The sequence below is a fragment of the Thunnus thynnus genome, chromosome 19, assembly GCF_963924715.1.
Source record: "Thunnus thynnus chromosome 19, fThuThy2.1, whole genome shotgun sequence".
Taxonomy (NCBI): domain Eukaryota; kingdom Metazoa; phylum Chordata; class Actinopteri; order Scombriformes; family Scombridae; genus Thunnus; species Thunnus thynnus.
The window spans coordinates 10,211,794-10,225,878 of NC_089535.1; the positions used below are offsets into that span (position 1 = coordinate 10,211,794).

Below are 14,085 nucleotides of genomic sequence, written 5' to 3' on the forward strand. Positions count from 1 at the left end.
AGTTAAAATATGTTCACAACTTCATATTGTACTATTCTACTATATGTGAAGGTGAATAAATCAGACACAATCATTGAGTATTCAAAGATTTGATGAGATATGTGGGTCAGAAAAACGAATTGATATTGTCTTCCAACACAAGTTTATTTAGTCAGGAAGTCTCATTTAGACCAAGGCGTCCCTGTCAGTAAAGATCGTCCGATGAAAGATTACAAGGTCAGTTTAGTCACAACTGACAGGAACACAGATATGAACAATCTCATAAATCATGGCTAATGTCAGTGACTAAAGCTTTAAAACCAGGATACAGTAAACTGAAACTGTGCGACAGGCTTTATGACACCATAAAGTGAGATGCGTCATATGAGATGAAATAACCCGACACACCATAACATGTCTAAGGTAGCTGAGGCTGTTCAGCCTCCTCTATTGCTCATACTGTAGTTCCTTAACTGCTAAGTGCACCATTTCAAAGAAAGATTGTTGAGCATCCCTTTAACCTATGTTTTCATGGAACTAATAAACAGGACGTTTAATTTGATTAGAGTCAGTTATTTCACGTCAACAAGCTCTGTCTTTCTATTAGCCTCATGTTGCTGCGATCAATAATGAGGACTCAAATGACTGTGTGATGATATGGACTACAGCTTTTAACTAGATACCTGCAAACACTTTAGAAATACTTTAAAATACTTAATTATTGCTTGTTTTATTGTTGCCTTCTTTGCACAAGTGCATGTATGAATTATGCATTTGCATCAATATTTTTTTTAAATAAACATTCAGATAGATATATTTTGCAGGTTGCATATTCATATTTGGTTAAATGTCTATACTGTCATTGCATGTATGCAAAAGAGGGAAGATTTAGTTTGTGACTCCATATGCAACCATTGCATTGCTCTGTGACTCTTCTATGGTGTCCAAACAAACGAATCACATTCATAAGAAGCCCCTGGAAGGGAAAAAAAAAGACAAACAATCCGGTTTGTAACAACTCCTTGGATTGAAACACGCCCATCCTCTTGTTGACAGATGGATGTGGCTAATTCCTGACGCAAGGGGTCGCTGTTATACTGGATGAAGGCTCTCTGTGCCGAGTCTAGGTTCAACACATTAACGTGTGTGTGGTGTGTGTGTGTGTGAGTGTGTGTGTGTGTGTATATCCAGTGAAAATCACCCGGAGACGGACTGAGAGTGTTTTTGACCGTACCAATGTGTGTGGCCTATAAATATATCATACACACCCTGGCGGAATCATCTCATGGACACAACAGTGTATCGAAAATGAGGGAATAATCGGGAGAGGCTCGTCTGTAGCTAACGTTTTGTTGAACTGCGAGTGGGATCACAGCTGCTGCTGCTGCTGGCTACGAAAATGTCGGGAAAAATAGAGAGCAAGCAAGGTAAGTCCTGCCCGGCTAGACACCGCCACACTGCTCCACCTTGGGATACTGGATAACGGTATTCCTCACACGGGGCTCCGGTGGATTAAATATGGGGTCCATGCAACGATAAACACGTTAAACAGAGGGGGTGGGGGTGCTTTGGATCAACATTGGGCGATTCTATTCAGTGTATGTGGAGGTTTAATTGGGCCTTATGGATTGTTCTTTTTCTCGGCTGTTAAAATAAAGCGTCACCGTATCAGCTAACGTTAGCGATTAGCTAATGTTTCCCATTGGAGCAAACGGCTTTTTCTGTGCTGTTGACTCATGTTGACTAAAAAATAACTAGTGAACCGACCTGTAAATCATTAACGTAGTTACTACTCGAACAATATAACGAGATAACCTAGATGTCGTGCGCTAGCTAGCCTAAAAAACACAATTTAAATTTGCTCTCATTTTTATATCCATACGGATCTTCACCGGCTTTTTAACCATTCAGCCAAAGGATTGTAAATATACCGTGCTTTGATTGTTTGGAAGGATGGCTAACATTAAAAAAAATAATAATAATTCGGCTTTTTATCTGTGGAGAAACATTGTAAGACACATAAATAAATAAGCATATGGTGGTTGAAGTTGTTTTTCTGCTTCATAGTTGGCCGTTAGAAATCCTTAAGATGTGTTTTGTAACGGTGGCTAGCAACAGCTAACGGTTAGCTTTTCCCTGACTAGCTTCCCTGCTATCCAGTCTACTGGAGTTGTAATGCGTTTACGCCCAAGTGTGTGTGTGTATGTCTGTGTGAGTGTATGTGTGTGTGTGTGTGTGTGTGTATTGTGTTGATTTTCATCTTTTGTGCACGTGGCAGATTTGGTTGCTTTGACCCTTGTGTGTAATCTACTTGCGACATTTTATTTTAGAGGCAGCAAAAGAAAAAGACAAATTAAAGCATTGCAAAGAGCACAGAATATGAGGGGGAAACAGGGTGGTCTCCGGTATGCTTTTGGTAGGAAACTTTATACCCGCCAGCTACACTTGCATCCCACTCCAGCAGCTGTCTCCCTGCTTCGACACACACACACACAGAAAGAGAGAGAGAGTGAGAGAGGGAGTCCAGTCCGGTGCTGCCTGCAGTAAATGGACACACACACACACACACACACACACCAGCACACACATCACAGCTCCCAGTAACAGGCGGGGAGGGAGTGTCATCCACCACTAGCTCAGTCATTCTTCATAGGCGTAAAAGTTTCCGATTCCTTTCGTGTCTTGCAGACAGATGACTACATATGGTCACGGCTAAATGAAAACTTGGAGACAGTGTATTTTTTTGTCTATTCTTTGTATATCAGACCAGTATATCAGGATAAAAGTCAGTCACTATGTGCCCGATCCATCACTTCTCCCTTGCATCAATCCTCTTATGTGGACCTGCCTCCCCAGGCATCCTAGTTGTGTTTACTGGGTCACTTGTTGGTCTGTTGTCTCTGTTCTCTTCCACCATGTACCCATCGATCCCAAATACATCCCCAGAGGACACACTCTGCCAGATGCCAATGAAATGGGAAGCGGGGGGCAAGGCTGGGGGGGTGGGGGGGGGGACTCACTGTAACACTGAGAGCTATGCTTGCTTGCTGCAAGACAGTTTTTCAGTGTCATCCCGTTAAGCCTCTTCCTCAGAGAAAGAGAGAGAGAATGAGTAAAGACAGGTGGAAATGGATTGCGTTAAAAAGGAATCTGTCGTCTCTTTAAAGCTTGACAGAAGGAGATTAATTCGCTGTTGCCTCGAGGAGCAAATTACAAAAGGGAAAAGATTTTGAGAAAGTGAAATAAAGTTCATGCCTCTAAGTTGGGAGTCCTACACATCACTGGGTAAAAATTTTACCCAGTTTGGGTCAATATAGCACAATACAATATTGGGTTACAAATGTAGTGTTTCTTGTACAAAACGATGTGCCTAAGACATTCAAAAGATACGCACATTATTAGCAATCAATAACAAACCATTTATGTTTAAAAAGAGTAGATTATAACAAGCTTTAGTTTGGGTAAATAACCCAACAGTAAAATAAGAAATAACACTAAAACTAGGTCATAAGAACCCTTTGTCTTATGTGGCTTTCTGGGTAACATTAACCCAGTATTGTGTTGGTGCTTTATTGACCCAGATTGGGTAAAATTATAAACCAGTGATTTTTAGTGTGTGGATATAGGCATGGGTAATGGTTTAAATAGTAATATGATGCTGCCGAGATGTACCATGCAAATGGTTACCATAGCACACACACCAAGTAGGCCTATCAATGCACACATGGACACCAGGAGACTTATAGCCAGTGTTTCTTCCAGCTCCATCAACATATTCCCTAATCACCATGGATACCGTGTCCTTCTGTCACCGGCTTGTCCTCTCTTGGGAGGGGGTTTCCTCTGCATCTTGTTGTTTGTGTGTGTGTGGAGCTCAGTCAGGATGTCACACCTGAGGGAATCAAGTGGGTGGTTCCTGTGTCAGTTTCAACACTGAACCCCTAGTTCTCTGTATGCACACCCACATGACTTCATCACTCAGGCAGCCAAAACTGTAATCCATAAACAGATTCAATGTCTGTGCTGGTGTTGCCCAAAAGGCTCACAACAGCATAGACAGCCAAACTCACATCTCAATGCTTTCCTCAGAGGAAAAAGGAACTGGGTGGAGAAGACTGAAAATGTTGGGGTGTGTTTTTATTTGTTGGTTCACACTTGGTGTACTGTGTGCAACTTGTTTAAATGGATTCAGAAAGGGAAGCAGTCAGAGTAATTGGATTGTAAAACAAAAAGGATGTAGATGCTAGAGCCTGAGGAGATTTGAAGCAGACTCGTCCATACCGCGCATCTAAAACCTTGATCACAAGGTTTCTAACCGGTGAAAAATCTTGACGCATCACTCGATTAGGGTGATGGAGTCACGCAATCAAACATCAATAACAAATGGCATGTATAATGATGTCTATCCAGGTGTAGGTCCGGGATGATGGGGGGGAAATAACCGAGGCGACATTAATCTTTCTGACACGTTACTTGAGCCTGTCCTCAGCTGCGCAGCCTACGCACACCTCATCATATGTATTTTTAGACACGAAAACTTCCAAAAAACTTCACTTGTGGGGGATTTAAGTCACGTAATAGAGACTAACACTTACCCATGTGGTTCAGTTGAGCTGATGAGAAGTGCTATAAAAATGATTTGGGTTTTGCTTCTTTTGTCTATGATCTGAAAATACTCTTTGGTTGTTATCTGTCACACAAAATAGTTTGGTGTGAAGACCCAACAGTGGATTTCCCACGATGCCATCACCTATGCTCAGACTATACTCAGAGGCTTTGTACTCCAGAAGTGTTGTTGATGTGTATGCTTAATGAAATTAGTAAAACTGCTCATTTAAAGTTTTGTATGTGTATTTATTGGTTGTATCGCTTTTAATGACCAGCGCTAAAGAGGCACCCTGGAGTGATTCCGCTGTTGAAATTACAAACGGCAGTGATGCGTTTAATGCAACACTCTAAAAACAGGTTTTTAACATCGTCGACATTGTCAGATTTAAAGAAGAAGTCTTTAAACGCAGCACAGAGAATAAACCGTCCGATTTCCAGCGAGACATTCCTGTCGAAAAATAGAGAGGCATGATGTTTATTTGTTTTGTTGATAGGTGTGTGCCGCCTATGAAGTTTTCACACAAACATTTGAAAAATTCTTGAAATTGATTGGCTTCAATACAACTATTTCAGCTCCCTGTTGCCAGAATACTTGCACTGTGCGATTCACAGACTATGAAATTTGTGGGGTTTTTTTCTGAAGATAAGAAGAAGCTTTAAAGCTCACATTTTTGCTGCCTGTTTCCATGCTGTGTTGAAAATGTACTGGATTGTGATCTCAGTGCCAGCGTATAAATAAGAACTCATGCTTCTCCAGTTAGTGCCTATGCATGGATGTTGCGTGCACTTTTAATTGCCACATTCCCATCAAAGAAATAAGTCATTTGAGTATGGTTGTTGTATATCCTTCACAGTAACTTTACAGTAACAAGCATATATATATATATATATAATACACAACTCCATGAGTAAAAGAATCAGAGTTAATGTTTGTGTTATTTTGTTTTTTGCAGTTGCAATGTTTGTATGTCCTAATTTTACCCACGGAAACTGGGATTATGACACAACAGTTTTGGCACGTCAGTGTTGCTAACAAAGTCGTGGGAGTTGCACAGTGTTTTATAATTAGCACGTACACTCCTCTCTTACTGGACAGTCAATGGTAGTAGCCGGTCACAGCAGAACTGATCCATCAGTTCCTTATTTTAGCCTCCCCTGCCTCCCCCCCTCCTACATAGTTTGTGAGCATGTATCTGTGTGTTTGCCTTTGAAACGGTTCGGCCGTCATGCTAAGAGCTTACTCTCAAGCATTCCTTGAGTTAACACTGAAGTGTAAGTCACTCTGATGGCCTTGTGTTTGCAGAGTGGTTACTGCATTGCTTCAGACTGAAATATCTTCTTGTCTGATGTACAGAAATAGCAAGCCCCACATGCCTTAGTCACCAAAACTCTGAGCAAGAGCTTAAGTAGTTGTGTTTACAAAAGGGTTCCCTGGATGATTAGGTTTGTGCACATTGCTGATGAGTGATCCCACTGTTGCACAGGGCAAGCTATGGGTCTTGGTTTGACATGCTGCAATTTTGAGGTTTGATGGCGGCAAGCGTTTCACCCTCCCTCTCCCGCAGAATGAGAGGCTTGCTTTTCTCATATAGGTTTAGCTGTGTTGTAATTAGTTTTTGTGTGTGTGTGTATGTGTGTGTGTGTGTGTGTGAGCGCTGTGTATGGGAGAGCAAAAAGAGGGAGGGAAATGGAGCGAAGAGAGAGAAAGAAAGAGGGTGGAGAAAGGTAGAGCATTGATGGAAATCAAGTCTCTGCACAGAGAGAGAATCAGGGAGAGAAATGGATGGATCACATGTTTGGTGACGACAGGATCGAGGCTATTGATGAGCAGTGGGAGGCTATGTCTGTAATGGCAATTAGGTCTTTGTAACATGAACATTTTCGAAGGCTGTTCCGCCAACAACATCTTCCGAGAAGCTAAAGACGGCAGATAAGATTACTTTTGGAGACCTAGGATGTAATTCAGTACGACTTCCGTTTCCAGGTCGTATTCATATTTGTCTCTTCAGATGATGCTTCACCTGATTTCACTGCTGCGTGTTGGCCTACATGCCACAGAGCAGGTGGCCTCAGTTCCTTGCAACTGTTCAGTACATCCCAACTCCAGATAACTGTGGGTTGGACTCTCTCCAGGACCGTGATGACAGCTTAAAACTGCTTCACTCAGACATTCTGCCCAGGATTATGTGTTTCTAGTTGTATTTAAAAGAAGACTTATCTAATAAAAAAAAAAAAAAAAGATCCACTGGGGAAAACTTTTAAATTCTTCTTGCCCTCTGTGAGTGCTATTTGCGGATCTTTTCCTCTGAAGTGCTGTGTAACGTGGCTGAGTCAAGAGAGAATGATCATGAGGGACCGGTATGTTTGTGACTAACTCTCAGCAGTGCTATTGAGCGATAGCTGTGAAAATGCCAGCCTGACCAACAAGCCCTCAGTGTACAAAAAGCCTTCCCATCAGTATCAGCAGCTGTACGATCTCAGGCCTCTTGGATGGGAAATATAAGCTGGAGGAGCCAGGCCTCCTCTGAGGACACAGACTCCTCTCTACAGGGGGACCTAGATGAGGACACAGGTAAAGGACACACGAATATAAACAGCACCTCCGCCTGATGCAAGCTTGTAATATCAATGTTACACTTGCTGATTTGTCTAATTGCTATAGACTAAACAGTGTCAGAGCACAGGAGAAAGAGGATTGCTGGGAGTAATTGTGCATTTATAATGATAATGAAAAGAAAGATAAAATTAGATCTGTATTTTTTTCCACAATTAAAACAGCATAAACAAGTTATTGAAATGTAAATGAATACACACACACATTCTGTATGCTGCTTTAAATCTTAAGATAATGCTCAAGCAAGTTTTTTTCTGGAACAGCCAGTTACAGATTCAGTTTCATCATATGCACACTATGCATTTATTCAACAGTTTTTTTTTTTTAATTTAAAAAAAATGCATACTTGCATTGTTTTTTTGGGTTGTGTACTTCTTTGTTTAAGACTGCTATTGCGAGCTGTTGCCGGTTTTGGAGCTTTAATGTAAATAGGCTCTCTGGCAGAATGAAATGCAGGGGACATTCCTCGCTGTGCTTTTTGTGTCGTGTGGCTTTATGGAAGGTGCTCATTTGCTCCGCCGAGATCTTGGGTGGACCCAGCCCGAGGAGGCTGCTCTTCAGGGCCACAGGCTTTCCATCACGGGCTGCCTCTCTTGCCTTATCACCTCGAGAGGAGAAAAAAAAAAAAAAAGTTTGTAGACAGAAGCCGTAGCCGATCTAAACTCGGCTCATCCGGTGAGGATCCACCTAGATGCTCGGTCATAATCCAGTTGCACAATACAAACAAATTGGTATTGGTTACACTGTGGGGCTGTAATCTTGGCATCCTAAATCCAACCTGCCTACTTTGCTTCACCCTGATTCCTGAGCCTGTTTGTTGACCCACATTTTGGGGTTAACGCTGGGATTTATTAATGTTTGCAGTGAGCTCGTGCTTCCCCCCTCCGTTAAGCTGTGCGAAGAGATCTACCCTGGTGTGAGCCGGTAGCACATAGAGGCTCCATAATTAAGGTAGTCGAGTCCATCATTGTGTAATTACACAGCGCCGAGTGCTATAATACCTTGTTTTGAAAACACACACACACTCTGCGGTGCACTCGGCCTAATAAATCTGTGCATTTAGGCCCAGCAGGCAGTAAGAATCACTGTTTGTATGAGTGTATGGGTGTGTGTATCTATGCCTGAGTAATGTGTTTCAAACAGACGGTACTGGTGAATGGTGGTACAGATGAGTCGGTCATGCTACAGGGATGCTGCCGATGCTTTTGAGATGAATACTCTGTTTTTATCACAGTTGGTTTGACTGCAGCGGGTTTGTGAAATCCTCTCAAAATAACACTTTGGGTAAATCCTGTTGTCTGGGCTGGACTCCACTCTCCAATCTCATGTAAGCAGAGTCAGCTCACGCCAATCTTTGCAACAAACAATTCAGATTCACCAAACTTTTTTTTAATTTTTTTTAAACTGCAGCAAAACTCACTTTTAGGACGGGGACAAATACTGTTACTCAGTGGTCCTGGATGCACCCAGACTGCTGCAGTCTATTCATCCTGCAGCTATTTCATTGTGTTAATTGCATGCACCTGGTGCTGTACGGGTGTAAGCGTGACCTCGATTAGATGCTGTAACCAATACACGCAGGGCTGAGAACCACTACCAAAACTTTAGATGTGTCCTATGACGTCTTCTTTCGGTTCTTGTTTTTGATTTCAAGTGTGGTCATATTTCAGCTCGTTGAGGTCTCTTTTTGACTTGACAAGTTATGATCGCACACTATTCTCTTTTAAACAGTATCCAATCACCGGCGGCGTATCATGTCAAAAGGAAGACGGACGGAAGAATCCGCCATCGGATACACGTAGATTTAAATGACAAAAAGCCAGTGTGTTACATGGTTATCTGATGACTAGCTCGCATACATTAGGGATACAGCAGTGGCCGACGCTAAGAATGAAGAAAAGAAATACTTGTCTTTTTCTAAGCAGCTAAAGTGAAGTGAGCAGCGGGGAGAGAGGCGGAAATAGTGAGTGGCCTTGGTGACTGAATGCAACGATCTCAACAGCTGAGGAAAAATGTGGAGATCCAGAAAAAGGAGGTTTTATGTCAAGTTGTGTGTGTGTGTGTGTGTGTGCATGCGTGTGTGTGCGCTTGTGCGAGTGTGTCAAATCCCTCAGACCCCAGGGTGGCATGGTTGGGTCAGGGAGCTGGCATACAATGTCCCACAGTTGCTGCCAGTTTCCGATGGCAGTCTAAATCAGGAATGGAGAGAGAAGTTGACATCGCTCGCAAACAAGTCATCGTTGTTGTCAAGGCAGATGTGGGTGTGTATCCGCGAGGGCGTGAATGAATCCATCAATGGTTCTGAATCTTTTTATCATATTTAAACAGTGTATGACACATTTCTTGCGTGCAGAGACACACAATGTTTACTACAGAAGTGACTATGACTGAGGCTGGTACCCTGTGGGTAGAGTGCGGGCTCTCTGTTTGAATGTGCCTCCTCTGACCCACTTCCTCTCCAGTGTTCCTCCTCATGCAACCTGAATGAGACAATATGTGTTTTAAAATAACATCCAGCACTTTGGATTTATGAGGTTCAAAGCTAACTGTAAAACACTGAGCCAGGATGAATTAAGTTGGCTCCTTTAATCGGTGGACTTTGGTTTTAGGAGGTCAAACAGAAAACATTTCCCATGGAGACGTCATTCGACACACATACTGTGTTTCCGCTCCTCACAAATCTTCTTTTCCAGTTTGAATGAATAAATTCAAGAGTTTTGCTCATCAGTCGTGAATCGACTGTGCCAAATTTGACATCGGAAATCATTTGAAATTGACATTTGAAATCAGACTCCTTCATTCTACAGTGAAATATTTCTTAAAACAAATGATCATTTTTGATTCATTAATACCATTTTGTTATTAAGGTCAAGAGCTAACATTTCATATAATGGCCTAAGGATTTCCATTTCTTTAGAGGAAAAAACTTTGATGTTTTCAACAACACCTCAGTAATAGTTGTGTTTTTTACAAGTCTAAATCTTTACCCTCAGCTGATCCTTTCATGGCTCTCCAGCGGAAAGCTATGAGCGACGCCAGAAATCTTTTCATTTTTCATTCTGTTAAAACAAACAGACTTATATTCTTGCGCCTGTACCAGTAAAAGAATCGTCATTTTCAGTCACATTAGACACAATCTGACTCATTTACTAAAGAATTGAGGCAACAACAACACAGTGAATAGATCACTTTATAGTAAGTTATGTTGTAATGGGCCTGCCTTATTTTTCTCAGATGGCTTTTAGTATAAATGTAATTGCATGCACATGTTTTGGAGTCTTTAAAGCTTGACGTCGTGCTGCTGCGATACGGTAAAAGACACGTCTGTTATTCAGAGGAGAAAACGTCAGTCCATCAATAAATCACCTGAAGATGATAATGCAGTTATGTAGATGCAACTTTTTTCATTCATTTAGATAGAATAGATAGAAAACAGACAAAAAAAACATCAACAATACATCTGTTCTTAATGATTAAATTAGATGAATAGATGAAATTGAAAGGACTAGATTTAAGTATTTAAGCTCAAGTGATTTTGTTTTTTGAAGACAACAATAGAGCCCTTGCGGTCTTTGTCCCGCCTTCTTTTAAACTCAAATCAAGTTCCTCCCAAACTACACGTTCCTGCCCTGACACGCTGTTTCATGTGGAAAAATGTCAAAGCAGCCACAGAAGAAAATTACAATCTCACAGCCATTTTACGTGACCCTTTTCAAAAATATACAAGACACTACTGTACAATATACTCGGCTCAGAAGTGATAGACGTCTTGCGTGACTATAATAAATAAAAAGAAATATCCCTGTAAAGATGAACACAGGTTTTTATTGAAAGAAATATCTATAACAAATAGAAAAGAGCGATGTCTTCAGGTTTGCTCAAACAGAGACGGTGTGACGCACTTTTGTGTGCAAGACAGTTTAAAACATAAAAAAAGCAACAGTAAAGTTATTTTAGTGTGTAGTTGATTATACATGACTTCCTTAGTTGAAGCAACCACCACCCAATTATAAGTGGCTGCGTGACTCTTGTCCTTTTGTGACGGACACATCTATCATCCCGTGAGCCTATTTTTAAAAAGCTGAGAAACAATCAGAATACGAGGTAATCGGTTTGTCACAGTGCATTTATACTGCGAGATAAGATGCGGCCTATTATTTGGCATCTGTCTGTCAGTGTCGTCCAATGCAGCGTGTTCGCAGAGTGTCAAGAGGATGACAAGTAGCCCAGTGTACAGACAAGATCAGCTTTGTACAACACTCTTAACATGGGGTGGGGGAGGTTGGGGGGGGGGGGAAAGTGGTACCACTCCTCATTGCTTGAGGCCATTTACTCACAAGAACGCCGTTGCTTATGCTTCTCCGTCTCTCTGTATCTGTCTCTGTCTTGTACTCAGGCAGTGAAGTGATTGGTTCTCTTGCGGCTGTCTGTGTGTAGGATCAGTCTCCTATCTCAAGTGCTTTATAGCGCGTTTGCCTCTCGCTCTCTTGCCAAACAGATGCCGTTCACTCGCTGAGAACTCTGAATTCATCTCAGTAGATCACAGGGTTTTTTAAAGCTGTCGCAGTGTGTCTCTGTTCTGGTGCTGCTTGATGTTAGAGATACTGACAAGCCGGGTATTTATAGCGTTTCGTGGTTCTTTAGTCTATTGGTTTCACCCAAGGTGAACCTGCTGCCTGCCAGCCAGTCTGCTCCGCTGAAACACTCAGCTCAGAAAGTGAGCTTTAAATGGAATGCTAAAAAATTCAGTAAACCGCTGTAGCCGGAAGGTCACTTGAAGGATCAGACTGCTTTGAGCGTGTTTGTGTTTGTTGTGTGGCGCAGCAAATGTCTTTGTCTTGTGTGAGTTTCTGTCTGGGTGTGTATGTATGTGTGTGTGTGTGTGTGTGTGTGTGTGTGTGTGTGTGTGTGTGTGTGTGTGTGTGTGTGTGTGTGTGTGTGTGTGTGTGCGCGCGCACCGTGCTATTTGGCCAGGCCTGTCTAGGTGAGATAAGTTGTTATACAGGGGAGCTTGCAGAGGTACCGAGTCCAGGCTGCTCTTGATTGGTAAGTTTATCCAGAAAAGAGGGAGCGGCTCTCAGTGAGGGAGACAAGGGACAGGAAACGGTGCCAGTGGCCTCGGCGTCAGGGGGGAAGGAACAGGAGGGGTACCCAGAATGATGTGTGTGTGTGTGTGTGTGTGTTGTGTGATTTCCCGCTTTCAAACCTCTATATCACACGTATTTGCCCTCCACCACTCATGTTAACCTCACATCAGCGGAATCACGAGCCCGTCACCACTTTGGCTTCCTCGTACGGCTGGGCAAAATGACCAATATCTGTTGGTTATTTGCTCGATTAGTCATCCAGTCATCAAAATCTGTGGAAACAGTGAAAAGTGCGCGTCACAATTTCCTAAAACCCCAGCTGATGCAATCAAATTGCATCACTGTCACATAACATAAAGAAAAGCAGCAAATCATCATACTTGAGAAGCTAGAACTAGGGGATTTTTGACATTTTTGTTTTAGAAACTCTTAATCACTTTTCAAAACAGTTGCAGACTAATCTATTAATCACCTGATTGTTTCAGCTCTAATCTCAAAAATTGAATTTATTTAACTCAAAGACGATAAATTGACAGTAACAAACAACTACCACACCTCTGCATTTGACTATTATGTGCCATCTACAATGAATTTAACATTTTATCATTATCACAATGATTAGGATACTGATACTGTATCTGATTACTGATTAGCCCGTTTGAACATGCAGGATTTTTAGCTTTCTGGAGGCGACTGGATTTGATAGCCTCTGTTATTTTATAACTATTGTGATACAAGTTCACCTCTGGATGTTTCCTACTAAATTTTCTTGTGTACTCAACCCGTTTTGTCAACCTTGCAAACTATGTGTGTAGCTGTTAGGTTTTTTATTTCACAATCAGGGCATCAAAAACTGCTCATGTGCTACATATTCTGTTTGTTGTTGATGCTGTTGAAAACCAGCCCCCGTGGCATCCCCTCTCTGTAGCCTTTGCTTGCGATTGAATAGTTTCAGAGGCACTCTTTGTGTACTCATTTGTCTGTCTGGGGACGTGGACGCTTTCGCATTGTGTGTATGTGTCTGTTGTACGTAGGACAATTGAATGACCTAGACCGCAGGGCTCCCTCCACTGCTTTCAATACAACCCCAATGAACTTCTATGCCAAGTGATCCCATTAACTAGTTCCATTAGCTCATCCCGTGCCCATTATCAGACCTCGACCCATATTGAAACCATCCAACAAGAGTTACAACTGCTGGCAGAGAGCGAGGATTACTTGAATATTTGTAATACCTTAAAGGTTTGTCACAGCCAACGCAGCGTGGTAGGATGCGATTGTGTATATATGCTCACTGTAAAGCAAAGTAGTAAAATGAACTAATAAATTGTTGTTGATTTAGCTGCAATTAAGTAGACATGCTAACATAAAAGGGAGGGTGTATAAGAGTGCCCATCAAAAGCAGTGGAGCAGAGGAAGGGATGAGTAATAATAATAAAAGGAGCTCGGGGGTGGGGGTTATCGTGGCATCTTAGCTGCCAATAGTCCCAGCGGTACATTTAGATAAACATTTTTTCTTCTGAAACCTGCACGGTGACGCGCAAAATTGGACAAACAATGTGGTTTTCACCATCATCACACTTACTAGAAAGGAGGAAATATGTGGGCTAAGTACAAGCAAAAGGTACCAGTAAGCATGAACCACCAGCAGCAGCAGCAGCAGTGGCAGCAGCAGCAGCAGCAGCAGCGGGTAGGCACAGAGTAATACAGGTGGAAGAAAAGATGGTGTTAACTCCAGACAGAGAGAGAGAGAGAGCTTTGGAAGAAGGAGTTTTGTTGGCTTCATAGTTAAACAGA

At 42.1% G+C, this 14,085-nt stretch overlaps 1 protein-coding gene across 13 annotated transcripts in view; it reads left to right on the forward strand.

The window, feature by feature from the left end:
• The first annotated feature begins 1,113 nt into the window (after nucleotides 1–1,113).
• The window catches only part of rapgef1b (Rap guanine nucleotide exchange factor (GEF) 1b), a 47,616-nt gene continuing 34,644 nt past the window's right edge, over nucleotides 1,114–14,085 (forward strand). For 8 of the 13 annotated variants that reach the window (XM_067575094.1, XM_067575100.1, XM_067575102.1 and 5 more), the window contains exon 1: nucleotides 1,115–1,406. In XM_067575094.1, coding sequence (XP_067431195.1) covers nucleotides 1,379–1,406 — 28 coding nt within the window. In that variant the 5' untranslated portion in view covers nucleotides 1,115–1,378. Of the gene's footprint in view, nucleotides 1,407–14,085 lie in introns of all 13 variants that reach the window. The other 5 variants (XM_067575103.1, XM_067575104.1, XM_067575106.1 and 2 more) reach the window with 2 other exon arrangements.